This window comes from Paramormyrops kingsleyae, chromosome 13 (genome assembly GCF_048594095.1).
Source record: "Paramormyrops kingsleyae isolate MSU_618 chromosome 13, PKINGS_0.4, whole genome shotgun sequence".
In the NCBI taxonomy this organism is placed as follows: Eukaryota; Metazoa; Chordata; class Actinopteri; order Osteoglossiformes; family Mormyridae; genus Paramormyrops; species Paramormyrops kingsleyae.
The window spans coordinates 30995736-31021970 of NC_132809.1; the positions used below are offsets into that span (position 1 = coordinate 30995736).

At 43.7% G+C, this 26235-nt stretch overlaps 4 protein-coding genes across 4 annotated transcripts; 1 reads left to right on the plus strand and 3 right to left on the minus strand.

Annotated features, from left to right (window-relative positions):
* The first annotated feature begins 824 nt into the window (after positions 1-824).
* On the plus strand, positions 825-10450 carry hsf4 (heat shock transcription factor 4). Its single transcript, XM_072698609.1, has 13 exons — positions 825-1135; positions 2685-2793; positions 3011-3138; positions 3383-3507; positions 4935-5010; positions 5389-5456; positions 6659-6758; positions 6973-7091; positions 7316-7489; positions 7760-7865; positions 7967-8032; positions 8510-8597; positions 9459-10450. The coding sequence occupies exons 1-13, from the start codon at positions 908-910 to the stop codon at positions 9614-9616; spliced, it is 1545 nt and encodes a 514-aa protein (XP_072554710.1). The 5' UTR covers positions 825-907; the 3' UTR covers positions 9617-10450.
* Positions 10451-12393: 1943 nt separating this feature from the next.
* ogfod1 (2-oxoglutarate and iron-dependent oxygenase domain containing 1) lies at positions 12394-17709 on the minus strand. Its single transcript, XM_023827051.2, has 13 exons — positions 17487-17709; positions 17142-17287; positions 16929-16975; positions 16265-16365; positions 15624-15740; positions 15415-15506; positions 14987-15115; positions 14371-14484; positions 14193-14272; positions 13742-13992; positions 13526-13654; positions 12785-12843; positions 12394-12693 (listed from the first exon to the last, which is right to left on the minus strand). The coding sequence occupies exons 1-13, from the start codon at positions 17641-17643 to the stop codon at positions 12532-12534; spliced, it is 1584 nt and encodes a 527-aa protein (XP_023682819.2). The 5' UTR covers positions 17644-17709; the 3' UTR covers positions 12394-12531.
* A 368-nt stretch (positions 17710-18077) lies between these two features.
* nudt21 (nudix hydrolase 21) lies at positions 18078-21216 on the minus strand. The gene is made up of 7 exons (XM_023827044.2): positions 20909-21216; positions 20558-20758; positions 20128-20191; positions 19822-19911; positions 19282-19357; positions 18710-18824; positions 18078-18419 (listed from the first exon to the last, which is right to left on the minus strand). The coding sequence occupies exons 1-7, from the start codon at positions 21025-21027 to the stop codon at positions 18398-18400; spliced, it is 687 nt and encodes a 228-aa protein (XP_023682812.1). The 5' UTR covers positions 21028-21216; the 3' UTR covers positions 18078-18397.
* Positions 21217-23826: 2610 nt separating this feature from the next.
* On the minus strand, positions 23827-25398 carry LOC140578286 (leukotriene B4 receptor 1-like). The gene has a single exon (XM_072698712.1). The coding sequence runs from the start codon at positions 25335-25337 to the stop codon at positions 24447-24449; it is 891 nt and encodes a 296-aa protein (XP_072554813.1). The 5' UTR covers positions 25338-25398; the 3' UTR covers positions 23827-24446.
* Positions 25399-26235: the final 837 nt, after the last annotated feature.

Here is a 26235-nt window from a genome sequence, read left to right on the forward strand (position 1 = left end):
TCTTACAGTTCATTTTTTAGCAAAGTAAGGAAATTGCAGGTTTGTCTCCATTTACACAGCAGACAGTTTTGTTGTGACTCTGGCTCCCTTTCTAAACAATACAGCAGAAGTGCCCCTTCTGAGACTTGAACCTGCTACCTTTGTAAGGTGTATAAGCTCTACATCAGTGTTTCTCATCCCAGTCCTCAGGGAACCCTGGACGTTCCACGTTTTTGCTCCCTCCCAGCTCCCAGCCAATCAGGAACACCAAATACCTGGTACAGGTGCGCTGGGAGCTGAGAGGTAGCAAAAACGTGGACTGTCCGGGGGGGTTCCCCGAGGACTGGGTTGGGAAACACTGCCCTAAAGTACTGAAAGTGGCCCTGATGCCCCTATCAGGAACGTGTGACTATGTACGCCCCCATGGCAAGCCCTCCTGACAGCTTAGGCTAGGCACCTGGGTGGCTAAAATGACCCCATCCGACGCAGGCTGAGCTCGTGAGAGCCTGACTCACTGAGCAGGAATCTCGGGTTAAATGTGGGGTCTCATGTTCGACGCCCTCAGCAGCCTGCAGCCCCTCCGGCACCCAGTCCCATCCTGGCGGGCTCATGCACGAGTGAGTATGCGCCATTGTACCAAGTGTGCGTGACTCAGGGCCATTATTCCCAGCTTTGAGCTGGCCAGCATTGTGCGCCCCCGGGGGCCCCATTGTTGTGCTGACGCCGGCCAGCAGGGCCAGGGAGGGGGGCGATACGGCGGAGTGACTGGGTCGGCACAAGCCTCAGTCAGCTCTGGCACAGCCCAGTGGGCGACAAGATGGACTAGGAGCGTCCGGCGGACCCTAGGCATTCCGCGGCAGAACGCGCACAGCGGTCGCATAGCGCATCTGCGCCCCCCTCCGAACGGCCTGCAAGCCACAGCAGAACCATGCAGGAGACCCCCGGATCAGTCGGAATGGATGGGAGCCACAGCAGAACCATGCAGGAGTCCCCCGGATCAGTCGGAATGGACGGCAGCTACAGCAGAACCATGCAGGAGTCCCCCGGATCAGTCGGAATGGACGGCAGCTACAGCAGCAATGTCCCAGCCTTCCTCACTAAACTCTGGACCCTGGTAGAGGACCCGGAGACGAGTCACCTCATCTGCTGGAGCACAGTGGGTATCTGACCCGAGTTCTGGCTGCGACTGTCTCACTTTACTTTGGTTAGATCCCAATAGCAGCTTCTGCTAACAAATTCAATATATTATTCTGCTTTATCTAGCTATATCTGGCTAGATCTAAAAGAGATGAATATTTGAGCTAGTCCTGCTTCCGTATCCATGTACTGAGCCTAGATACTCTCACAGGCTATGTACTAGGGATGGATCAGCCTAGGAAGGACTGGGAGAAAGTTTAAATTTTTTTAAGTATAGTGGCACGAATAACGCAGGATGAACATTCAGGTCAAGGTTTACTTGTTAAAAATTTGAGGATTCTGGCTGGGGTTTGAGGTGAAATATACCTTATTTTCACAAGATTTTCATTGCAGTGGATACAGGTGTTTGTTCTTATAAAAACTGCCAAAATGATACATTCGTTTCAAGTAACGAAATCCCGATTTAATAAGACAAAGTATGCGAACAATGATTAATATATAAAAAAATCCTTTTGTCTTTTATCGCTTGTGTTTTAATATTTTAATATTATTTTCTAAATATTTAGAAAACCATGTTATATGCTATTTTTATTTAAAATACACGTGTGTTTACACAATGTACCTGCCTCAGTGCTGGTTTATCCGCTTAAAGTAAACAGTAAGAAACTTGACAACATGATATTAAAAGGTAGGCGGCAACAAATATGATATAAGCTTTTTTCATGCCGTAACTCAGGCAAATAGACGGTCGTCTCTGCGTCCATGAGCAAGGCTCACTCTGTAGTACCTGGTGAGCATTTCTTTTCATCACTTTATTCCAATAAGAGGAAAAATAATTTCATAATGTCATTACAGTCACAGTATACTGTTTTTGTTAACGATAAATAATGCACTGCTCTCTGTTCGTAAACATGGGGGAAAGGCTGCAGAACAATTATTTTTGTATAATAGAGAGCACAAATATGAAATATTAGACTATATTTGGCTTTCTGAGAACATGCAACTAAAAGATTATAGATATTGCTGTCATCCATGAAAGTAGAAGTGCAATGTATTGTGATTTAGGGATAAAATGCAAGCAATGAAGAATACCTTAGAGGAAAGAGATTGTTGACATGTGATAGGAAAGATCAATGACAACACTTCAGCATGACGCTGCACAATGGAAAGAGACACTGGGTTCACCAGTGCATACAGGCACAGTTTAACCATAACCACAGTGTGTACAGTTTACTCACCTGTCCATTGATCTAGGCTGCCCAAACCAAGCAACACAAAAACAGACGGGAACAATAGCTGTGCCGTGTTTGTACATTATTATTTGAATCAAATGAAGGGAGATCATCAGCAATGTATACAATGCTCCTATTAAGAATAATACAGTACATCTCCCCATATTTTTCTTCCCAGTTTCTTAACATCTGCTTTTAGAAGAACATTTAGTCCAGCTACACGGTACTACTTGGTTCTACCCGGCCAGATGTTCCACTGAAACTCACTATCTTCAAACTCCTGAGTGCTGAAATAACAAGCGTCTCTGAATCTCTTCAATTTGTTCTCTTCCCCAGACCGGCACTAGTTTCCACGTGTTTGATCAGGGAAGGTTTGCCAAAGAGGTTCTACCCAAGTACTTTAAACATAACAATATGGCCAGCTTTGTGCGTCAGCTTAACATGTGTGAGTACCAGTCTTTAAAGGATTTTAACAAGGGAGTCATGGCAGTGATTTGACACAGATGCAGAAATGTGTCCGTACACTGCAGCCTGTCAAGTGGACAGTTTGTGTGCTAGAGTTTTTATTTGTGTGCTAATTATGGTTTAAAACCGTTTGTGATTAGCATCCCATGATGATTGTCAATGCACAGTGATCGCTCAGCTTATACTGTACCTCGCAGATGGCTTTAGGAAAGTGGTGAACATCGAGCAGAGTGGTCTGGTGAAGCCCGAGAGGGACGACACAGAGTTTCAGCACCTCTACTTTCTGCAGGGCCATGAGCACCTGCTGGAGCACATCAAGAGGAAGGTATGTCGGCGTCCAGAAGGAGGCAAATGGGAACGAAAGTAGAAGCAGGCAGCCATGAATAAAAATCACAGCGAGGTGAATGAAAATATAGATATGCACAGACCAAGTTGCAGACCCACTCGCTTGTATAAATGCTCAGGCAGGATCGCTGACACATGCGAATAAGCAAGACGAATCTCTCACCAGTTTGTCAATACAGGCCACAGTCTCAGTGTGCCCCCCCTCCCCCCTCGGGTACACGTAGGTGTCCATTGTGAAGAGCGAGGAGACCAAGGTCCGTCAGGAGGATCTGAGCAAGCTGCTGTACGAGGTGCAGGTGCTGCGTACCCAGCAGGAGAGCATGCAGTGTCAGATGCAGGACGTGAAGCAGTAAGTGCAGCTTAGAGTTTGCACGTTCTCTCCGCGTCACACAGGCATGCAGTTTGGCTAACTGGTGCTTTTAAATTACCCATAAAGTATGCAGTTGGGCAGCCAGCTGACCTTGGAGCCACAGAGCTCTTTTCCTCCCTACTTGGGAGTGTTTGGTTTCTCTCCTTCATTGTCATCTGGCTTTCTGTCTTTCATTTATTATTATTATTTCTTTTTCCCTGTTTTGTAATATTCTGTATAAATGATGTAGGAATGTATTACAACACACCATTTCTGGTGACTCCGTTGTGAAAGGCGCTATATAACATTGAATTGAATTGAATTAAACTGAAGTGAAGTGAAGTGCAGTGTGTATATGCCCTGTGATGGCCTGGCATTCTGTCCAGAGCATATCCCAGCCTGGTACCCTGGTGCTGGTAGTAGATGTTGTAGATGTTGTAGAAGAGAGATAGAGACAGATACACACACATGGTGCTGGTTGGAGATGTTGTAGATGTTGTAGAGGAGAGATAGAGATAGAGACAGATACACACACATGGTGCTGGTTGTAGATGTTGTAGAGGAGAGATAGAGACAGATACACACACATAAATGCATCAAAGAGGAATCACACCATCCCGGTGCAGTGGCTACTGCTACAAATCTGCATAAATTGCAGTGGTCTGGCCCACTGTGTTTCCCCAGTCAACAGAACAATCAACCCCCCTGAAAACTGGGTCAGGTGAATCCAGTCAGGTGGTCACTCAGGACAGGTAGCTCAGGTGAACCGTTTGTATGCTGCTGTTCTAGAATCAGGTGGTAATCACGCTGAGTCCACATGGAGATTTGACACGCCCCGCTCACACAGATGGGGCTATTTTTGGAAACCTGGGCATAGCTACAAAATAGCGCCATTAAAGTTTTGCAGACAGTAATATTTTATGAGCATTATTATTTAACAGCACTAGAGGTCTTGGATGATGAATCCTAAATGCACAAAGCAGCAGAAATTCAGTGTTTTATTTCATCATTTAAATTTTCATTGCAAAACATATATTTATTGATATTTCTGTATTATATAGAGCATGGCACCCGTCTTGCGGATCACCAGACGCCTTCCACCTGACAACACAATGAATCAGATGCATGAGAAGGATCTGTCCCCCCCACCCTTCCTGTCCCCTCCAGACAAGCACTCAGCAAGGACTCTTCATATTCAGATACACATAGACACACAATTAAGAGAGAGATGGATGCTGAAGGGGATAGCAAAGACATGGGAAGTGTGGATCTGGAGAGAAGTGGAAGCAGAGTCAGCCATAGCAAGTTACTGTATTGATAGGAGAGCGACTTCCAGACAGACACTCAGACGACAGAGTGACAGAGAGCTCCAAAGAGCAGGGACCGGGACCTCGGCAGTAATTGGTGCGACTGATGTGTTTTTGTAGCCAGAACGAAGTACTGTGGAGAGAGGTGGTGTCTCTGAGGCAGAACTTCACGCAGCAGCAGAAGGTCATGAACAAGGTGAGGAGACTGGGCCTCCAGTCCACCAGTTAGAAAGCTGTTGCTTCTCCATCCTTGCTTACACTTCCTGCTTTGATTTCCTTGACTTGGCAGAAATCATGATGGTTTCATTGTTCATCTCTGATTATTGCAATATCTTGTGTCTGTTTTGCAAGAACATTTGTTTTATCTTTTGTTGTGCAATTGTGCTGACAAGTTTATGTTTGAAAGAGCAGGACAATGTGATTTGGTGTGTTAGCGTATGTCTCTGCTGCTGAATCATTTCTGTGGCACCAACTTCCTGTCTGCCCATGTGTGGCAGCATATGTATGTGTGTGGTTTACTTCCTTGGCCTTGATTAACTCTTTTGGGTTTCCCATCATGCTCTTGGCTTGTCAGCTGATCCAGTTCCTGTTCACTCAGATGCAATCGAACTTGCCGAACAGTGTTGCGATGAAGAGGAAGCTGTGAGTACATCGCTGGGCTCCTGTACACACACACAGACACACGCATACACATGCACACACACACACACAGACGTGCGAAAGCCCAATCCAGCTGGACAAGGTCAGCTGACGAGCCGTGGCGAGCATGAATGGGCCGCAGTGCTGAGTCAGACCTGCTGACTGTTCCCTCCCCTCGCGACCCACTGAACCTGGGGCACGCGACCCTCCATCCTAATGTGCCCTGTCAGCATAGGTGAGCAGGGGGGGTTAAGCCTCAGTGGGGGCCTGCATCTCACGCTCCAGGGCCCTGGAGTAAAGCTCAGCTACCGCTCTGGCTGAGTTCAATACAGCATATTCTGCACAGTTTATAAAAAGCCAGCCAGGGGAAAAGTCTTACATCAAAAAGTCATGCCGACACTCCTAACCCTAACCCTAACCCTAATCCTAACCCTAAACCCAACCCTAACACTCACACCTCCACGGTTGTGGATAATTATCCTGCCTGTGGTCTTTGTGCGTTTTCTCTGCTTTGCTTTTCTACTGCTTCCCTCCTATTGTCCAAATACATGCATTTAGACAAATTGGTGTCTCTGAATTGCCCATAGTGTGTATGTATGTGCCCTGTGATGGACTGGCATCACCTCCATGGTGTTTTTCTCTTTTGGGTTTATTGTTGCCTGGAACAGGCTCCAGGCCTCCGCTGTGACTCTGTATTAAACAAGTGGATGGATGGATGGATATTTGATGATGTTCTCTGCTTCTACTGCTCTTATTTGCAAAATTACAGATTTTAACTGACTATTTACCTGAGATATGTCCCAGCCAGTGTTGGAATTCCAAAAGCTCAGGCCTACAAAGGTACACATTCAGTCAAGTTATGATAAGATGCTCTGGAAAGCAAAAAAACGGTGGCATGCGGATCGAGCTGACTGCCCCCCCCCCCCCCCCCCCCCCTTACTTACTTGTCATCCACTTGGCAAAGCACAGGGATTGGACTGTCACAGTAAATTTAGCACTGAGTTAATAAAGTCTTTTATTACCCCTTGACAGGTACCGCAGAGTGAAAACCTGTCAGTATGTCACTCAGTATAGCATTAAAAAAAATAAAGCTCAACATTTGTCACAGTTAGGATTTTCCGCTAAAAAGTGTCAGTTTTCTGAAACATTACGAATATAGCTATGTATACCATGAAATGATTTTGGTTCGTCTCTTTGCCTCTGAGACCTTTGATGCTAGATGATGGACCCAGCAGCCCCCCAGTCTCCAAGTATGGCCACAATCTTCTCATGGAGCCTTTACAAGAGCCCTACTATATCCACCCTGTAAGTTCTCCTGCCAGCGTATCTCACACTGTCCCTGGAGATAATACTGAGATTTCTAAGGGACTCCACCTCACACTCTGCCATTAACATTTGACATGTGTTCATTCTTTTGTTGGAGCCATCAAATCCCATCAGTCAAGGAAAGCCTAACCAACCAGAGGGCAAAATAACCTCTGGAACTTCCAGCATCTTTAACACCGCATCTTTTCTGAAGCCTTCTGCTGAAACTAGCCAATGTTCTGGCCAGGGCTTGCTAGCTGGAGGACCATTCATATCAGGTGTTACTGAGATGTCGCAGTCCAGTGCAATGAATATGCCAGGAGAGCAGTTACGGTGAGAAGACTGAATGTGGAGAAAATTTCAGTGCAGTGTCCTTAAGTTCTCCAGTGACACTAAGAAACATCTGGTCCACCATGGTTTCTGCTTTGATCTTAGCATGTAAACTTGCCATAATTTAACACTGAAAGCTCAGTTAAAATTAACTGTGTCTTATTCTGTGAGACGAACAAATGCAAAGGAATAGGATCCCACAGATGAGCTGATCTCTGCCAGTGCAGGGGGACATGCCAGATGCTGATCAAGGAGGAGCCAATGAGCCCTGGGGTTCACGCACGAGGCGAAGGAATCCCATTCGCTGACCCCCCCGTTCTGCCTGTTGCCATGGTGCAGTCCATCCTGGAGGGTCATGGTCCTGGAGTTGGGGAGAAGAGAGGCAGAAGACAACTGGAGAGGTCAGATGGTACTGGGGCTTATACTGACACACCGCACTCACACTCTTATATACACACTCCCAAATATGCCAGCACACACTGTACAGAACGTTAAAAATGCTAGACGAGTCATGTCATGATGTTATAGAAGTTGTCTCTGATGCCCTCTAGAGGTATAAATAGGCCCTGCAATTATACTGCGGCAAGGGCTGAGTTTGTGTAAGCAGGCAAATTGCAGTCTGGGTTTGCATGCTCAGAGGGTTGAGAACACTAACTGTGTGCTCCCTTAAGGTCAGAGATCCAGAACAACGTGGAGAGCATGGACATGAGTTTGGAGGAGTTACAACTGCTCCTCAGGACGCATCAGCAGGGCATGGATCCCACAGGCACTGTGGACGTGAGTGAAACCAAACATGGTGTTTTCCTGTCTGCAAAAACAGAAAAAAGCACCACAAAGTAAACTGACTAGGCACTGACTCTGCCCATTTTACCTAACAGCCATTTAATTCCAACCTTCCTTTGAGTGAATGGAACTTCACAGACGTAGAGGCCAACTTGAAATCCGTGAGTAACTGGCTAGGTACTTTGTAGTTGCCCTGATTGGTGTATAAAAGCAGTACAGCAGTCTGCAGTACTTGAAGCTGATGTATATGATAGTTGCCTTTCAATCTAAACAATCAGTAATTTCTTTAATCTGATTTAGCCCTTCCTCTCATCACTGTGATTAAGTGTCTTGAAACACCAGCATGGTCTAAATAGATTGCAGCTTAACTTAAATTTCAGAATAGCAGGATTACTAACAGAACAATATATTTTATAGACAGTTTTTAAAATGAAATTGTCCAGGGTTGAATGCTTAGTGGCAGTCAACATTTAACGATGGTTTAGGTCAGTGTTTGCAAGTCCAGTCCATGGGCATCCACAGATGGTCCACGTTTTTGCATCCCCGATGGCCAGATTGGGAAACACTGGCTTAGGTGATGAGCTCATGATAAGTTCTGGAATCTCTTGCTCCATTTCAGTACATGTTTCAACAGCAAGATCCAGACATGTTCAGCAGTGGAGGCGGTGAGGGACAGTGAAGACTTGAGGGAAGCGACTGAATGGGTTCCGGCTGCAATGTACAGAGGTACGGCTCATAACATAGGACATTGTAATTAAGTGAAAAAAGAGTGATGGAATTTTATCAGCAAGTACAGCCTGAGAAAATCACCAGGTAAATATCTGTTTTTATGTCAGTTTATGAACGGCCATCAGTCATCTTCTTCCCAGTACAAACATATCCTACACTGCCTGGCCAAAAAAAAAGTCGTCATTTCGATTTTTCGTTGGACCGCCTTTAGCTTTGATTATGGCCCACATTTGTCATGACATCGTTTCCACAGGCTTCTGCAATGTCTCACCCTTTATTTTCATCCAATTTGCATTCATTTCTCACTGAGATCCTGTATTGACAAGTGAGTTGAACCACTCCGTAAAGCCTCCTTCAGCACATCCCAAAGACCTTCAATGAGGTTACAGTCAACTCTGTGGTGACCAAGTCACGCCTGAAAATGATTCCTCAATTTCCTGAACCATTCATTGACAATTTGAACCCAATGAATGTTGGCATTCTTGTCCTGGCCATGCCAACAGGGAAGAAAACAACCAACTGATGATGGATGGAGGTGTAACCTGGTCATTCAGTAGGTTCAGGTACTCAGCTGACTTCACCTTTATTGCTGCATAACGTAGCTGAGCTGTAATAATGATCCAGTCATTGGCTTTTAAGTATTTACTGATATAAATTCAAATGGCAACTTTTTTTTTGGCTGGGCAGCGTATTGTACTGCTGGAAAGCGCTTGTGTAAACCAAACATAATCCTGCAAAGGATGTGAAACACATTTAAGGAATTAAATGATTATATACTCAAACCACTATACTAGTAAGTCACTGTTTTTAAAGATTTCTGACTAGTTCCTCGTTTAATTTAATGTCTTATTTACACAGAACACCTGGAAGAGAATATTAGAGGAAATGTCACAGGAGATCTGGAGGTTGACATTTGTGAATGTTGCAGAACAGCTGGACCTGACCTGACTGGGAGGATTGGCATTGTTCAGAACCACATTTTCCCACCTGCCATTAAGGATGTTTTCATCTTCTGAGTCATAAAGTTTTGCAGAATCCATCAGGAAAACACGACAACACCTTATAATTTGAGGATGCAGAGTGTTGGTGTCTGGGAGATCGCACCATGCTGCTGCCTGATTTCCAGGCGGATGGTGGATCAATCTAAGCCTACAGGACTAGAATGCGGGAAGAACTCAGCAAGGACTCCAACTGGAAGGCTGAAATCCAACAAGAGCCTTATGCATCACACCATTTCATAAATGGCACTATATCATATTCCGGAGAGGTCTCGTATTGACCTAATTTAGTCAGGTCATGCTTGCTGTTAGAATGGTGAGAATCAAACCACATAGGCTACCATTGTACAGGGAGGTAGATATTAACTGAAGTTGATTCATGTCTTCATGGCTCAAGTTCTGATGCACCTTTTTATAACACTGCAAGTGGAACTGATGGGACTTTGATTTTAATTTGTACTGAATGGATTTATACTTTTTCCTGGGAAACGTTTGTTTCATAGTATATATTTCGATATATAATTTTTTTGTTTATAGTGTTGGCACCTAATGTAAAAGGTTTGACTTTTTGATTTTGAAGACACTATATTTTATGTCTGTATTTGCTCAATTTTTTCCTTTATCATTGGTGCCCTGCAGAGGAACTTTGAAATATTTACTGCTTGTCATACTGGAGTTCATGATATACTGCTTTACTGTATATATTTTAGAGTGACATATGTTAAAACACTGATAGATCGTTTCACCATGTCCATTCACGAAAAACTTCTCTAGGGCAGCGCTTCCCAATCCGGTCCTCGGGACCCCTAGACCACCATAACCCCAGACCACCATACCCCTAGACCACCATAACCCCAGGCCACCATACCCCTAGACCCCCATAACCCCAGACCACCATACCCCTAGACCACCATAACCCCAGACCACCATACCCCTAGACCACCATAACCCCAGACCACCATACCCCTAGACCATCATAACCCCAGACCCCCATAACCCCAGACCACCATACCCCTAGACCACGATAACCCCAGACCACCATAACCCCAGACCACCATACCCCTAGACCACCATAACCCCAGACCACCATACCCCTAGACCCCCATAACCCCAGACCACCATAACCCCAGACCCCCCTACAGCTTTTGCTTCCTCCCAGCTCCCTTCTGAAACAGGATTGGGAAACACTGCACTAAGAAATTTCTCTGACCAGCTGTCAGAAAGTAGACATCAGGTAGAAAAGAGCCCATCACTCCCTATCTTCCATCTCAGTAAAGATGATACATGTTTGTGCACCTCGGTACAGCCTGGACCAGGTGAGGCGAACTGTGAGAGTACAAAACGTGGCCTCAGAAATCTGACTGGAGAGGAAATCTCTTCTCAAATGAGCATTCAGAGGTGGATAGTTCCGGTTTAGAAAGTAAAAATTCAGACCAAGACTTTGTTTCAACCAATTGAGTACTCTGTGACTGTGACTATAACTGGTGGGTTGAAACTAAATCTTGGTCTGGATTTTTACTTTTTGGATCTGAACTATCCACCTCTGTGAGCATTGTTGCTATTGTTGATTTCTCCTTATTTTAGTCATGGCCACCAGACTAATCTCACCTCTTACAGTCTACCATTCCAGAACCCTGAATACACCCTATGACAAACACAGGCTCTTTTGTCATGGTTACTGATCTTCGGGAGGGTGGAGTTGTTTTGGAATGCAAGACCAAGGGTTGATGTATTCAGACTTATTTGTAGCAACCTAGCGAGGAGAAGGAGTTTTTTATTCTGAGATGTTACACTGAATTGTGACCATTGTCAGACTGAGAAATGGTTGCAATGAGAGGAATTCAGCCGACGTTGCACATATTCTACTACAGGGTAGTCATATTTATGTTAGAAATGGTTTGCTGCTGAATATGTATGAGTGTATTACATATGCACACACATACATATACACACACACATACATATGCACACACACATATGCACACACATACATATACACACACACATACATATGCACACACACATATGCACACACATACAGTACATATGCACACACACATATGCACACACATACATATGCACATATATACACACACATACATATGCACACACATACATATGCACACATTTGTATAGCTTACATTTTTGATAAAAGTAACAATGTACGGTGTCAAGCAGAGTTTCTGCTGTACTATAATACTAAGATCTCACTGTTTGGAGACCTGTAAATTGTTCACTTTGTCACTTTATGACTACAAACAAATAAAAAAAATCCCAGAAAATAGCGCTTCATTCATAGCTTTCACTCACGTCACACCCAGTATTTCTTAGTTTGTGTTATTGATTTAAAAATGGAACATTGTGCAATGCAGTACATTTGAGTTCTTACTCTGATGCAATATGAGAATGACCACTGGAATGTATGGAATGAAGTAATTGCTTCACTGGACTGTACACACAAAGGAAATGTGGCAATGAGAAAAATTGCACTAGGAATGCTGATACTGTAAAATAATACTTTTTACGGTTTCAAAAAAAGAAGAATGCTTTACGGGATCGCCAGTTACATACCAAAGTTGTGTTTATCTTCACTGGTAATAAATGAACAAATGAATAAATGGGGAAAAAAACTAACTTGTTCAGGCCTGATGATTTTGAAACGGCACATTTGTAATTTGCAAACTTACGTCATGCCCTCATTCATTACGGTACCACTACATCCTGTAGGGACACTGTAGGGTCATTCAGACCGATGGCACATGAGTCAATAATAAAGACAAGCTTCTGCAACACCATGTAGCCACTGGTGGGTTTACTGGGCAGTAATTCAAAAAATACAGCTTTGACCAGCTCCATCCTGTTTGACCTCCTCTACAGTAAACCACATGACCATTGTCCTCAAAGGGGAGATCTTCCTGACAGAGAGGGTCCATTTATTCATAATAGACAAAAGAGAAATCGTAGAAATGTCTCCGGACAGGGCCGTCCTCCAGGGACTGGGAACTCCTGTGATTCACATGCTTGATGAACCTGAGCGTCTCCTTGTCCCTGTAGACCAACCCAAGGGCGTTGTCCTCTGGGGACACCGTGAGGAGCTAAAACCCACAGCAGACAGCAAGAAAAAGCACATTGGGGCACCTTGCTCTCTGATAATACCTGTCCCTGTAGCAGGGATTCAGACCTCACCTCCTCATCTTCTCCGCTGGCGATGTACGACGTGAATCCTCCAAGGTCAGACTGCCAATCTGCAACAACACGCCGGAAGAAGTTTCCATCTGTAAGCTACTTCACTTAAACCTGCTCCTTTAATCCACCTTCATTCATCAGCTGAACTTTCCCTCATCTGTCTCCAAATTACTCATTCCCCAAACTCAGTTTCCGAGAAGTCAGTGGTATCAGCAATATCACAAAAAAAAGAAACGGTACCAATTTGTACCATTGCTTGACACTGGGGCTGTACCATCAAGGGTCCGCCAATTGTTCCATTAACTGTAGGTAATAATACCTTTTAAGGTACAGAAATGCACTCTGAGGAACATCCCCAAGGTTGAAACATTAATGTACCATCAATAGTACAAAAATGCTCCTCATAGTCAATTTCTGTATCTTAATAGGTACAGTTACCTACAGCTAAGGGTACAACTGGCATCCCTAAGGGTACAGCCCCAGTGACAAGCAAAGGTACAAACTGGTACCCTTTTTACTGACAGTGAATATCAGGTCACTACTGCCAGTTCCCTTGAAATGAAACTATCTGTCCCACCTAAATGGGTCCAGTTGAACAGGGCAACTCCGCAAACAGCTAATCTCTATGTCTATTATATGCTATCCTAACTAATGACAGCTGGGGGTGCAGTGGCTAAGGACAGCTACTGGTAGCCTGAAGGTTGCCTCTTAATGTTCCTGGAGGTAGAATGCAGTGCTCACTCTCGCAGCCACAGTAAAGCAGCAGGTCCAGGGCGAACTCCATGTTATCCAGGTCTGTGTCATGGATGAGGGTGTAGTCCCCCGTTCCCCAGCGGCGCAGTTCCCCTCTGCACACTGGAGTGCTAGGCTCTGGGTCAACGAAGCACAGAGGTCAAAGGTCAACGGACAGCCGACAGGGCCTGAAAACCAGAGGTGTCCTCATCAGTGGTGGCTCACCCTTGCTTTTCCTCTCATTTCGCTTGCCGCACTGCTGTTCCGGTGCTGCTGCTTCGAGGGACCTAGTCGATCCTGCCGCACAGTCCTGCTCTTCCTCCTCCTCCTCCTCATCGTCACTCCCAGGTGCCAGAAAGTGCAGTTTGAGGCCCGTGAAGTTGGATAGTAACAGGAAGAAGGCCTCGGAAGACAGGAGCTCCCAGCACGTGCTCACGCACGGGGGAAGGGCCTGGAGCTCAGCCCGTTCGTAGTTCCTGCAACCCAATTCGTAGGACGATGCACCAATCAGAAAATCCCACACAAAATTTGACCAATAAGATTCTTTGTGACTGACGCATATAATGTAGTAACGGATTACTTAACAGGCTATTCTGGAACATAGGAATCTCCCAAAACGGCAGAATCTATCTGGGAACACTGCGAAAGGCATTGTGGGAAGGTGAGTGGAGTTCACCTCTTATTGGGAGGGCCCCTTCTGGTCCACTGGATCTCAGTCTTCTTCAGGGCTTCATTCACTTCTTTAAACTTGTCTTCCTGTAAAGAATTCCCATTAGCCGTGTAGGAGACCAGTCCGAGACCAACTCCGCTACCGTGAAGGTGCAGCGATGACCGTCATCAGGCCCACCACTGACCTTGAGGAAGTTTTTGAGGAGGATCTCAGAGCTCTCCTCAAACTCCTCCTGCATCTGTGCCTGGTAGGCCATGTCCAGGTACACAGGGTTCACCCATTCCAGCAGCAGCTCCTCCTGAAGAAGATCAGATCCAAAAGCACTGTGAGTGGACATAAAAAGTTCTTCACGTCTTGTTTTACTCTTCATTTATACACATTGTCTCTGATCATCACGAAACTCTTCAAATCCTTTATTCCAGTGTTTTTCAATCTGGTCCTTGGGGACCCACAGAGAGTTTAGCAGGGAACTTAGAGGGAGCAAAAACATGGACCGACTGTGGGTCCCTGAGAACCGGATTGGGAGACACTGATTTAGACAAATGATTCTCAACCCGGTCCTCAGGAATCCCCAGACAGTCCATGATTTTGCTCCCTCCCAGCTGCAAAAAAGTAGCCTCACCGGCATTCATTAGCGGAATGACGTTACATTGTTTTTCATCTCGGTGTGCCAGATTTTATAATGATAAAAAAAAGTCACAGCCCAGTTTGAATAGGACACTTTGAGACCCTTGCTCTGAGGTAAACAGGCCTGGAGATGGAACCAGGGAAGGGCAGCCCATCCAGCAGCCTCCACTTACATCGCGAGGGAGGTGCGGGTTCCGGGGGATGGCTGGCTCCACATAACGGGGAGGTCGCTCCAAAGGTGTGCCGTGAAACCAGCCGCTCATCGACAGGCGACACTTGTCTTCTGAGATTACCTCGGCCACCTGTGTGGCAGGAGAGCAAAAGCACAGGTAAGTCACCCGCAGAGAAAGCACAACCGCAGAGAGAGCACACCTACTGCGGCTGCCCGTGTTTTAACTTAGGTCACAGTCAAATATTGTGGTCTACACAAAATAAACCTTCTTTCAAAAGACTTTTCCACATCTGTTAGTTTCGGGTTTGTCTCACGACAGTCTGGATAGGTGTCTCATTTGAAGGATTTTAGATCTTCCATGAAAATGCAACGTTTTCACCTCAAATTGGGTCTGTGTTTATTGTCAGGTGAAGAGCAGTATACCCCTACCTGGTGAAAAGAGACAGGAGAGACCTCAAAGAAAATCAGTGTGTTCCACTGGGGGACCAAAGACTTCACAACGTCCTTGGGCTGGTAGTTCTCTAAAAACAACCAGAGACGAGAAGATCGGCCCCTGCTAGCGAGACAGACCGCCATCCATCCTGTGATGGGTGACACCAGCGAGACTGAATATAGAAGAGTGTCTTTATGGTACTGACCATCCACACTGTAAAGGTCCAGAGTCCCCCCATCACTAGCCTCCCAGGGGGGGACGAGGTAGAAGATGAAAGCCACCCTCCTGCCCTCTAGTTCGTCATCGTGACACAGCAGCACATCTGTAGGTTTACGAAAGTGGTTGATACAACCCAACAGCTACATGAAGGGGGAACTGACTGCATTACAGGAACCCCTATCCATCACGTTCCAGATCAACTATAAAAGTTCCACTTCACATTAAATGATTAGTTTGACGGGCAATTTGTTTAAGGAACAATTCTTATACAAATTTTATTCTACTGAAGCCAAGCATGTTAAGTGATTTGGTGGAATCACTTACAATAGGGACATTGAAGGAATGTTAATATGTGAATGAAAAACGGGCTCACCTGGGACAGGAAATATTCTATGTTTAGATATTAAGGAAAATAGCAACAAATAATACATGAAAAGCTGTATATAGCATGTATATAATTCAGTATAGCACAGGAATCAGTACTGAAGAAAGTACACAGTGTCTGTTTTTAGAAGACACCATCTCTCAGACGTAACGTCAGAGTAAAAGGTGATGCTGTGGAAAACAATGTATCCTCGTGAATTCACAGCAAGGGGAAGGTTCTGCGTATCGTGAGGAACCACTCACCTGTGTACTCATACTTGGCACAGGAAACGTCCACCACAGGCTCCAGCTCTGTGTCCAGCACATCGCTGAGCCAGTGGCGAAACTGGTCAAAGATCACAGTTCTGCATAAGGGCAAGAGTTTCCCCTGTGATACAACGATCACATGGCCTAACTTGACATATCAATAATCTGGCTACAGAGATACTATATATTTTAACATGGATATACATTGTCTGCGCTTTTCTCCAGTGATCATGTCTTGCTGTAGCAATGCGGACATTAAAACACAATAGCTGGTCTAAACTGAATTGTTAATACAGAAGGTCAGGTCAGGTCGGGAAGTGTGCATTGGTACAGTGCGCTGCCACACCCACTGTACAGCGAAACATCTTGGGATCCCAGTTGGTGACCCCCCCAGGCCAACATGGGATCCAGTCCCACTCTCCGGAATTGGCCAAGGACCCAAGGACTCTCCAAAAAAACACAGTATCAAATGAGCACAGTCTTTGGCTCAGGCCATACAGCAAAACAGGGAGCACCAGGACTCTAAAGACTTGGACTTTCATCCTCCTACAAAGATATTGGGAGCACAACACACCCCCCTTCCTTCCCTGAATGTGGAATGACAAGCATATAACACTGTTACCAAAACAGTCATGCACACATCATTTGAAGGTACACGTACCTTAACCCAGGTATGTGCGCACCCTTCCTCTGCTTCAGGTCATCCGACTGCCAAGAAAGTGTTCAAAACACTAACAACACTATCACTATCAGCCTTAAATGAACCACCCTCCGACAATGAAAAAGCAGTAAAGTGTATTATAGACTTTATTATTATATACTTTGTTATAATATTCTTAGTCAGGCTGCTGTGTAACGCAGTTTCCCCGTTTACCTGTTTGAATTTGTACAGGTCGTTGGATTTCTCATGAAAATTTAAAGCCAGAAGCTCCTTCTGTAGATTCTCCAGGAAACCCTCGTTCTGAATGAAGTTATTCAGCACGCAGTGCGGGAAGGGTTGACAGTCCAGCACCAAGCCGCCTGTAAGGCAACCGTCATGCTGCTTGTGAACCACCAGTGAGAGGCTAGCCGTTTCTTTTAATCGATTTTAGTAATTTTTATATTGACATACTTCAACGCTTAACGTTGGTCTTTATCGGTTATCAATGTCAGTATTACAGACGAATTTTTACTACGGGCTTTTTTGGCAGTTCTGAAGCTAGCCAGCTAATAAACTGACCATGTGAGAAGGGTTTCCTCCTGTGCCAGGCTTCCTTCACTTTTTCTTTTATATCTGCATCCTGGATTATTCCCGAGATTTCCGCGTTCTCCTCTCTTTTCTCTTTTTTCTTCCCTCCTGCAGCTGTTCCATCACTTTTCTTGCGTTTCGAAGTCATAACATACGATGAACAACGTGCTAAACAAGCTCAAGTCGCGGAAATTTTGCGTAATCAACATTAAAAAAAAAAAAAAAAAAAAACTACGTGTCCCACAATCCTTTATGGCGTCGCCTGAAATAGCGTGTATACCAACAGGCTTATGTGTAACATTTTACGTTGAGAAAATCGGCGTTAAGTTGAACATTAATCGCATACATGATTAAAATTATGGTTTAAAAAACCTCTGAAAATAAACATTTTTGCACGACGATTTTACTCATACAAGTAATTCCCTTGTATATTTATTTGAACGCACGTAAAACGGCCCCTTGTTTTTTTAACCACTAGTCAAATAAGGAAAATAATGTTTATTCATTATTCTAAACTGCTCTCGTAAACATTTGCCCACAAATTCAGATCAATGTTTACAAACTTTTCACACAAACATAAGATGTCTTTACCAAAAGACATTTATTATTTTTAAAAATTGAAGTTTACAAATAAAAACACAACAGGACATTTTTATTTACTAAACAACTGTACTCTCCAAAACGAAAATAAAGACAAACACAGTACTTAAAAGAAAAAAAATTTAAAACAAAAAGCATACATTTGTAATTCAGTACATGTAAATCACATTTTCCAAATCAAATTCACCGGTAGCGAACATCTTGACAAAGACATCTTGTTTCTGCAGTTTTACTTGGCTGCCCGCTGTAAGTTCACAAAGTCCATGCATGATGTACGATGACGGCACCACTGTTCACACCACTCAGTTGTAAATAAAGTTGAACCTACAAATGCCAAATACATTTTCACTACAACTGCACACATATCTCATTGCCACATTATTATGCTTGCATATAGTTGTTTGGATGACATTCAGAAACTTATGGGCTTTACATTTTTAATGGCTTTATACTATATTATAGGTTATACTAAGAAGTTAAGGTTAAACACCCTTTGTTCTGCTGAATTTTGAACTGAGCATAGGGCCGCCAGCCACCCGCTTAACCAGGAACTCTTGGCTGCCTTCCTGTTCCACATTTTGAAAAGAAGCAAATACAAAATGAACATGTCTCACCTGCTCAGGAGCTGTGGGAGACTGGATATGATTGGTCCATAGCCGGGGGCGTTGTCATACAGCTCGAACAGGGGAGCCGCCACCAGCTTGTAGTTCTTAGGAACTGCAAAGAGGGCTGCAGCATGCACACACAGGCACACACACATATACGTACACACATACACAGTCAGAAACACATCCACAGTCATAACATCTGCTTACACACAAGTATTTCTTACCAAAAATATCAAAGTGGACATTTTAATTTTTGCATTCGTTTTGATTTATTGATTCATTTTAAAGATTTTATGTAGATAAAGATCAAGCAATTTTCCATAAGTGTGTAATGAAAATGGGTAATCATAAGCACAGCTGTAAAAAATGGGAATGACTATCACCAGTCAGAGAGCTGTGTTATCAGTGCCAGCATGAAACTGAAAAGGCACAAATGTGCTTTCAAAATGAAATTCAATGACTATTTCTGAATGATGATCATCTTCATATTTAACCACTAAACATAACCGTGCACTAAGGTACACAATCCCACCCGTGTTCAGCCAACACGGTATGGGAAAAGGACCAGAGGTGCTTACCTTTCTCTTGCAGCTGGACCAGGAACAGCTTTTTATGCTCTTTGGGCTTGGTGATGTGAGCTGGAATGTAAGGGTACTGAGGGGGGGGGGGTCAGGGGTCAAAGGTCAAAGGTCAAACAAGATCAGTGGTTTCAAGAAGCAATATCACAACTACCCTCAGATCACAAAGATGGCAGCTTTCACATTACACATGGCATCATGTGATATGTTTGGAAAAATAAACTGTTGCTCCAATATTCTTCATTTTGTTCTAAAACTACAGCTACAGTTTAATGGTACCAAGGAGAATTAATCTTTCCTAAAACGGATCCATTTTCCTGTAATTTACAGGAAACACATTGCCACCATCGCTGACCATCTTCTGTTATCTCCGCCGGACATGGTGCAGGTTAGTACTGTACTGAGCCACTTTGTTCAGAACCAGCAGATGGAAACACAGGCAGCTTACAAGATTTAGGCAAAATCCTAGATTTGGGTTGTTAGAAAAGAAGCAGAATGGGGGAATTCGGTCATGTGCTTTGTGAGCTGCCCAGCATTTACCTGTGGGGGTTCGAAGTTCGGCCTCCACCAATTCCCAATGCAGTCGTCAATAACCCAGTCCTGCTTCACCCCATCCTGACGTCCCAGAATCTGGAGACAGACAATTCTGACACTAAGCGCCATGATTCAAATCATCCATGCAACTAGCCACGTAAATAACTGGGAGCCATTGCAGATTGTGATTTATTCACTGGGATAACACCTGTGAGGCAATTTTACCTGTGCTCTGAGAAATGTACCCACTGAAACAACAACACAAAGTTACACCCAAATCCTCCTCCCGTCACAGCTAAGCAGTGTCAGTACCTCTGTCATCAGTCGCTTCAACCCTTCCACTTCATCTTCACCGGGGTTCAGCTCTCCACCGGGTCTGCAGTGCAAAACACATACTTCAGGCAAAAAAAAAAAGCCTGAATGCCACCAAGAGCATTTTTATGCAGAAGATAAGTTGTTGAACATCCTTCAAAAATTATGCACAATTCAGTATTAATTTCACAGGCATAAACATACATGAAACTTTCACCTTAAACTAACCATTATCATTAACCAGTATTTTGAGAATCGGTTTTTGCCGTTTGTATGTATTTTGACCATTCATATTTTCGTTCAGATACTATTTCCACAACAGTGCGGCCAAGCATAGTCCTAAAATTCCCAAGAAGTAACCATCTTACAAAGACAGTAACTAAGTCGCGCCAAATAAAGTGCATTTCAGCGCGGTCCCACACCGACTCACAGCTTAAAGAAAGTGGTTCCCAGCTGCAGCAGCAGGACGTGCGGCAGTCTGTGTTCATGCACAATCAGGACGCCCTCCACTGTCCTCCTCATGCCGATTTTCTCGAACTCCTCCCGCATCCGCTGGAAACGCGCCGCGACCGAGCTGTCTTTCTCATAGAGAGGTTCCTTCGTGCCGAACGTGTAGTTGGTCAGGGGGTACCTGGGAAAAGCAAAACACCGTCAGGTCGCCCCAAAACCTCTGCGAAATAATGTCGGACTGACTTCAGGAGAAGGAGGCAGGCAAAGAAACCGAACATAACAAACCAGAGGCATATAATCACTATATTAAATAAAGTAACATCTCACTTACAAGTTAATGGTCCTTTCCAGCGTGAGCGGTTTTGTTGGGGTGCTTATGTATTTGTTCCCGAATTGATTCACTCCACGCGGCCAACCGGTTGATGATCGGTTGGGTGGCACGACAGACATGATGGAAACTCACGTAACCAGATCAGGAACAAACTGCAACACTAGCTTTATCTGCTTGCTCTCAACCCAGTCAGTGTGTAATCAACACTCACCGGAGAGTACAAATTTGTATAAAATCATAACACTTCCCTCCTTCTATCAAGAGCCTCCACATCCGGGTCACAATTCAATACTCTTCCGGTTTACAACAGTTTTTTTTACGACAACATGTGTCGATTTAAGGCTTATATTGGGTGAATCGCAATACAAAGAACGTAAAGACTGTACTTGTAGTCTTAAATAATAATAATAATAATACATTTTATTTATAGAGCGCTTTTCTAGGTACTCAAAGACGCTTTACATAGAGATTGGAGATACAATAAAGTTAAAATATGCATTAAAAACACTTGTATAAGACTTGGCAAGATCGGTTTTGCTAACTTGTCTTCCAAGAACGAATTTGTTTTCTGTATTTATTTTACACTTGGCCTACTTATGTATATTCCAACTATCCATCATATTACCGTATACAGTCATCCCACGCCATTTCCCGCTTCGACTTTCGCGGCTTCACTCTATCGCGGTTTTTTCAAATAGGCCTACATTTATTCATTAAAAAGTTGATAGTGAAAATGATACAGCGCGCGCTCGGTTGTCTGAGTCAATTATACAGCTCTGTATTACAATAAAAATTTAAATTACGGTACGTATGGACTGTAGGCCTATGTATTCGAGCACCCCCCGCAAATCCTTTAATGCCATGTGCAGCCGAATAATAAAGAATGCTACTTTGCGGAAATTCATTTAACGCGGTAGAGTCTGGAACGGATTAACCGCGATAAACGAGGGACGACTGTATTGGTCAGAGTCGTAGTTTAATATATATTTTCAGTAGTCATATAAAAAAATCTCGTGCTCTAAAAATAACTGAGGTTGTATTGCTGCCCTGTGATGGGTTGGCGCCCCATCCTGGGTTGTTCCCTACCTTGCACCCGTAGCCTGTGGGACAGGCTCTGGACACCCCACGACCCTGAATAAGACAGTCACAGAAGATGGATGGATGGATGAAGTCGTATTGTAAGGTTTGATCATTATTTGCATTGTTAGTTATTTCAACTGAAATAGAAACGGCCACGATTCTTTAGTTCTTTGTTAAATTACATATGGAATGACTGCAAAAAATAGATTTTAAATCATATGATCTTTCCCTATGAATTTGTTAGCTGACATTATTGTCCATTACCTGGATAACAGTTCCTTCCTCCAAAAGGAAATTCTCTATGGCATGAACCCGACAAGGAACTTAAATACTCTTTAGGCATTCTGGTCCATGTTGACATGATTGCATCATGTAAGTTCTCCAGATTTATTGACTGCATGTTCATGGAGCAAATGTCCCTTTCCATTCCACCCGAAATGTGTTCTGTTGGATCTAGATCTGATGACTGGGGCTCTGTGTCATGGCATGTTGTCCTGCTGGAAGTAGCCATTAGAAGCTGGGTAAATTGCATCCATAAAGTTATGCACATGGTCAGCAACAACACCCACGTAGGCTGTGGTATGTAAATGCTGCTGAATTGGATTGAGGGGAGGGCAGTGTTTACCAAGAAAAGATTTTCCACATTATTACACCACTGCCACCTGGAACTTATGACACAACACAGATGGGGTCCATGGATTCAAGCTGTTTAAAGCAAATTCTGACCATTCCACCTAAATGTCACAGCTAGGGGTAGAATTATTCCAGTAAATTTATGGACGGTTTCCATGAAAATTTTACCATGGGAATTTTGTGAATTTATGAGGCACCACCGACTGCTTGTCATTCTGGAGAACATAGTTTTGTACCTACTTTTGTTTTTATACATTTCACCACTTACAAGGCCGGGCTGTGGTGAGTTCATACACCATTAAATTGTAAAAGTGAACATGTAACAATGAATCAGCGACCCAGTAATACATCAAGGTGGCTAATGGATGAGCCAAAATAGATTAGCTAGTTAGCTAGCTAGCTTTACTCATTCAAGGCCCTGATACTGATTCCAGCAATAATCCAAATTTTCCAAACATCAGATGCCTCTGAATGCAACTGTTTCTTTTTCTGCAACACACACACACACACAAATCCGCAACAGGCTCACAAATGTGGTGGAGGTGGAGAAACTGGTGGCAATCTGGGCACACCATTAAGACCCCCACCTATCCAACGCCGCAGTTGAAGTGAACAGTGACTCCGGTTCTTGTGTACTGCTGTCTTAGAAACTTTGAGCCTGGAGCAGCTTGTCTCGCAGTTTAACCTTCTGCCAGCAGAACCAAGATAAAACCAGGATTTAACAATACAGATTTGTTTAAAAAAATAGAGTGGTGTCTTAATTTATTTCCATGGCTAAGAACGATGTCATAAGACTTCCTTCCTTCTCGAAGGACAAGATTCTGTTTCTCTGATGTTTCTTTCCTGTAACATTCTGTCATTTTCAGGATGTTGTACCATGTGCCTAAGCCTGATCTATTTATTAATATGATTACGATTTTTTTTCACTTCATCCTGTAGCTCAGTAAAAAGAGCGTCCTGCTAAGCACTCTAATGGTTGTTAGTTCAAGTCCCAGGGATCGCTTGTAATTTGTAACTATTCCCTCTACTGTACATTGCTTTTGATAAAAGCATTAGTGTATGTAATGCATTTAGAAAGTATTAGAAATGTCTTTAGCATAACACATTAAAATGATAAAAATGTAGACCAAGGCTTTGTTTTACAATGCTTTCTTTAATTAGGAAACATTAACGAGGTAACAATAAATAATACAGTACTATAATGGTATTTTTTCATTAAAAATGTTTATTATTTTATTATTGCAATAGAAGACATGCTACATGATATGAAGCAGATAGGTTAACATATAATCATTTAATGGCAATTTAACATTAGTATCACTCTTACTGATAATTATATGGTGTTTTAGGTGATGTTATTAGAGAGAATAGTAATCTTTTCACTTTATGTGTCACGGTTAATAAGAGAAGTCACCCCCTTCAAAAATGTTAAGGACCATAAAAATACATTTCACTTTCTACGTATTATTTACGCTCAAATAACACTGTTGTGGTTCTATGACAATAATCAGATGATTACAAAAAAAAACAAAAATTTAAATCTCTTAAATCATTGTCATGATTGTTACAATGTCATTATTAATATGATTCCGATATTGTATAGACGGAACAAATAAAAAATAAATGCATAAACACTGAAATATTTGAAAAGAAAAAAATGAGCTGAATATTACAGCAATGGTGAGAATTTGCTTTAGCATTTTAATACTGTAATCCTTACCAGGAATATTGGTTAGGAAATGGATTTAAATAATAGAGTTCATAAAATGAACACTGCAAATGAGCATGACGAACTGTATATTTAAGTAAACTGTGTTATCTTGGACTACGTTGATTGGGTGGACTGCTCCGTCTTTTTGTTACGTTTCCGGAAAGCAAAGGCATAGAGAAAGGGATTCACACAGCTGTTGATGAACGTCAGTGCCTGAGTGACTGCCCAGCCGATCTCGCAGATGTTGTTCAGGTACTCGGACTTCAGCAGGAGGCCACAGATGCCCATGATATTGACAACGTGAAGAGGACACCACAGGACGAAGAAGGTCACAACAATACTTGTCACCAGTTTGGTCAACCTGGGGCTGCTGAAGAAAGCAGTATCATTTACCTTATGATGAAGACATCCATAAGAAGTGACCAGGATGGTGAAAGGGACGATGAAGCCCCATAATGTCTCCATGCATTTAGCGAACACCTTTTCCCCCACTGAGCTGAATTTCCAACGGCAACGCATCTCCTCCCCAACCACATCTCCTAGCACAAGGGCTGGACAAGCCAGGACCCCTGACAGCCCCCACAGAGAAGCCAGTAATATCCTCTCCCCAGCCCCACGAAGCTTCATCCACTGCCTGGTGTAGAGGACTGCCAGGTACCTCTGTACGCTCATCAGGGTGACCGTCAGCACGCTGCAATACAGGCTGCCGATGACCAAGAAAGAGAAGAATCTGCAGGCCTTGACACCTAGCACCCAGCCAAACAGCCAACTGTGGATCCACACAGGCAGCGTGACGAGGGACAGGAGATCAGCCATGGCCAAGTTCAGCACCAGTTTCAGGGTGAAGTTCTTGTCGCCTCTCCCGAACTTGCGAGCTATCACCAAGACAACTCCCATGTTACCGCAGATGCCCACCAAGCAACAGAGGCCCACAATCGTGCATGGGCCGACGTTGCCCTTGTTGAAGATGGTGTGGTTGGAGCTTGAGGAGTTAAGCGACAGCATGGTGTGTAAGCAGCCTCACAATATAGCGCTGCTCCCTTAGAATGAGGCTTATTTATCACAAGGTGTTGTGAAATACACTTTCTTCCCTTTATGAAATTCCCCTTATATCAAGCTGAGACTTCCCACCAGGAGGGGTGGGTTGGGGTGGGGGGTGTCTCACTTTGATAAAAAGGGAAGTTCGTAAAGGAAAGAAAGAAAAGACACTCCTAAATAAGCTGAAAATTTATTCTACTTTCAGACAAATAGCAGAGAATATTTTGAATGAAACAAAATAGCCCTCTATGTTGCAAACTTTTACAGGATTGCCAAATTTGGTGTCACGATTCGCAGAAACATGGCAGAGAATTAAGAGTCCAGGGAGTCAGGGCAACGTAGGGTTTATTGTGGGGGGGGGGGGGGGGGGGGTAGGGACACTTGAGAACACGGAACAACAGACATGAATAAGTAACTGACATTAATGAACGGACTGGGGAAACTCACACAGAAAATGCACTTAAATACATAACAGCAATTAACAAAACTAATACGGGGATTCCAATTAACACAACAGCTATAATAACACGGGGATTCCAGGGCATGATATTTAGTCAGCTGGCTGGAGCGAGATTTCCAATTCGAGATAAGTATGCACATGCATTTTATTACCTTGTAAATATTCCGTAAGGTTTGCAAACTGCCCCAACGCTTTTGACGTAGCTAATTTTAGATTCATAATGAAATAATATAGATTTGCCGCAAGATTTCTTGCGCGAATGTGAGAGAAGGGCAGGTGATGTGCCGAATTCACGGCAGGGGTGCAGAATTCGGCACAACACCTGTTCTACAAGGTCCCCTCCCCCCTAACTTTTCAGTCCCTACAACACTAATCATAAAAAGCAATCGCCACAGCGTCCCGAAG

Coding starts and splice junctions, on each gene's coding strand:
- hsf4 (XM_072698609.1), top strand. CDS start 908: ATGCAGGAGACCCCCGGATCAGTCGGAATGGATGGGAGCCACAGCAGA. Junction 6,759..6,972: donor AGCCCTACTATATCCACCCT/GTAAGTTCTCCT, acceptor TCTTTTCTGAAG/CCTTCTGCTGAAACTAGCCA. Junction 7,490..7,759: donor GGCAGAAGACAACTGGAGAG/GTCAGATGGTAC, acceptor TGCTCCCTTAAG/GTCAGAGATCCAGAACAACG.
- LOC140578286 (XM_072698712.1), bottom strand. CDS start 25,337: ATGCTGTCGCTTAACTCCTCAAGCTCCAACCACACCATCTTCAACAAG.
- nudt21 (XM_023827044.2), bottom strand. CDS start 21,027: ATGTCTGTCGTGCCACCCAACCGATCATCAACCGGTTGGCCGCGTGGA. Junction 19,358..19,821: donor CGAACTTCGAACCCCCACAG/GTAAATGCTGGG, acceptor CCCCCCCCTCAG/TACCCTTACATTCCAGCTCA. Junction 18,420..18,709: donor CTCCCACAGCTCCTGAGCAG/GTGAGACATGTT, acceptor TGGCATTTGTAG/GTTCAACTTTATTTACAACT.
- ogfod1 (XM_023827051.2), bottom strand. CDS start 17,643: ATGACTTCGAAACGCAAGAAAAGTGATGGAACAGCTGCAGGAGGGAAG. Junction 15,741..16,264: donor TGCCAAGTATGAGTACACAG/GTGAGTGGTTCC, acceptor GTAAACCTACAG/ATGTGCTGCTGTGTCACGAT. Junction 14,485..14,986: donor ACCCGCACCTCCCTCGCGAT/GTAAGTGGAGGC, acceptor GATCTTCTTCAG/GAGGAGCTGCTGCTGGAATG.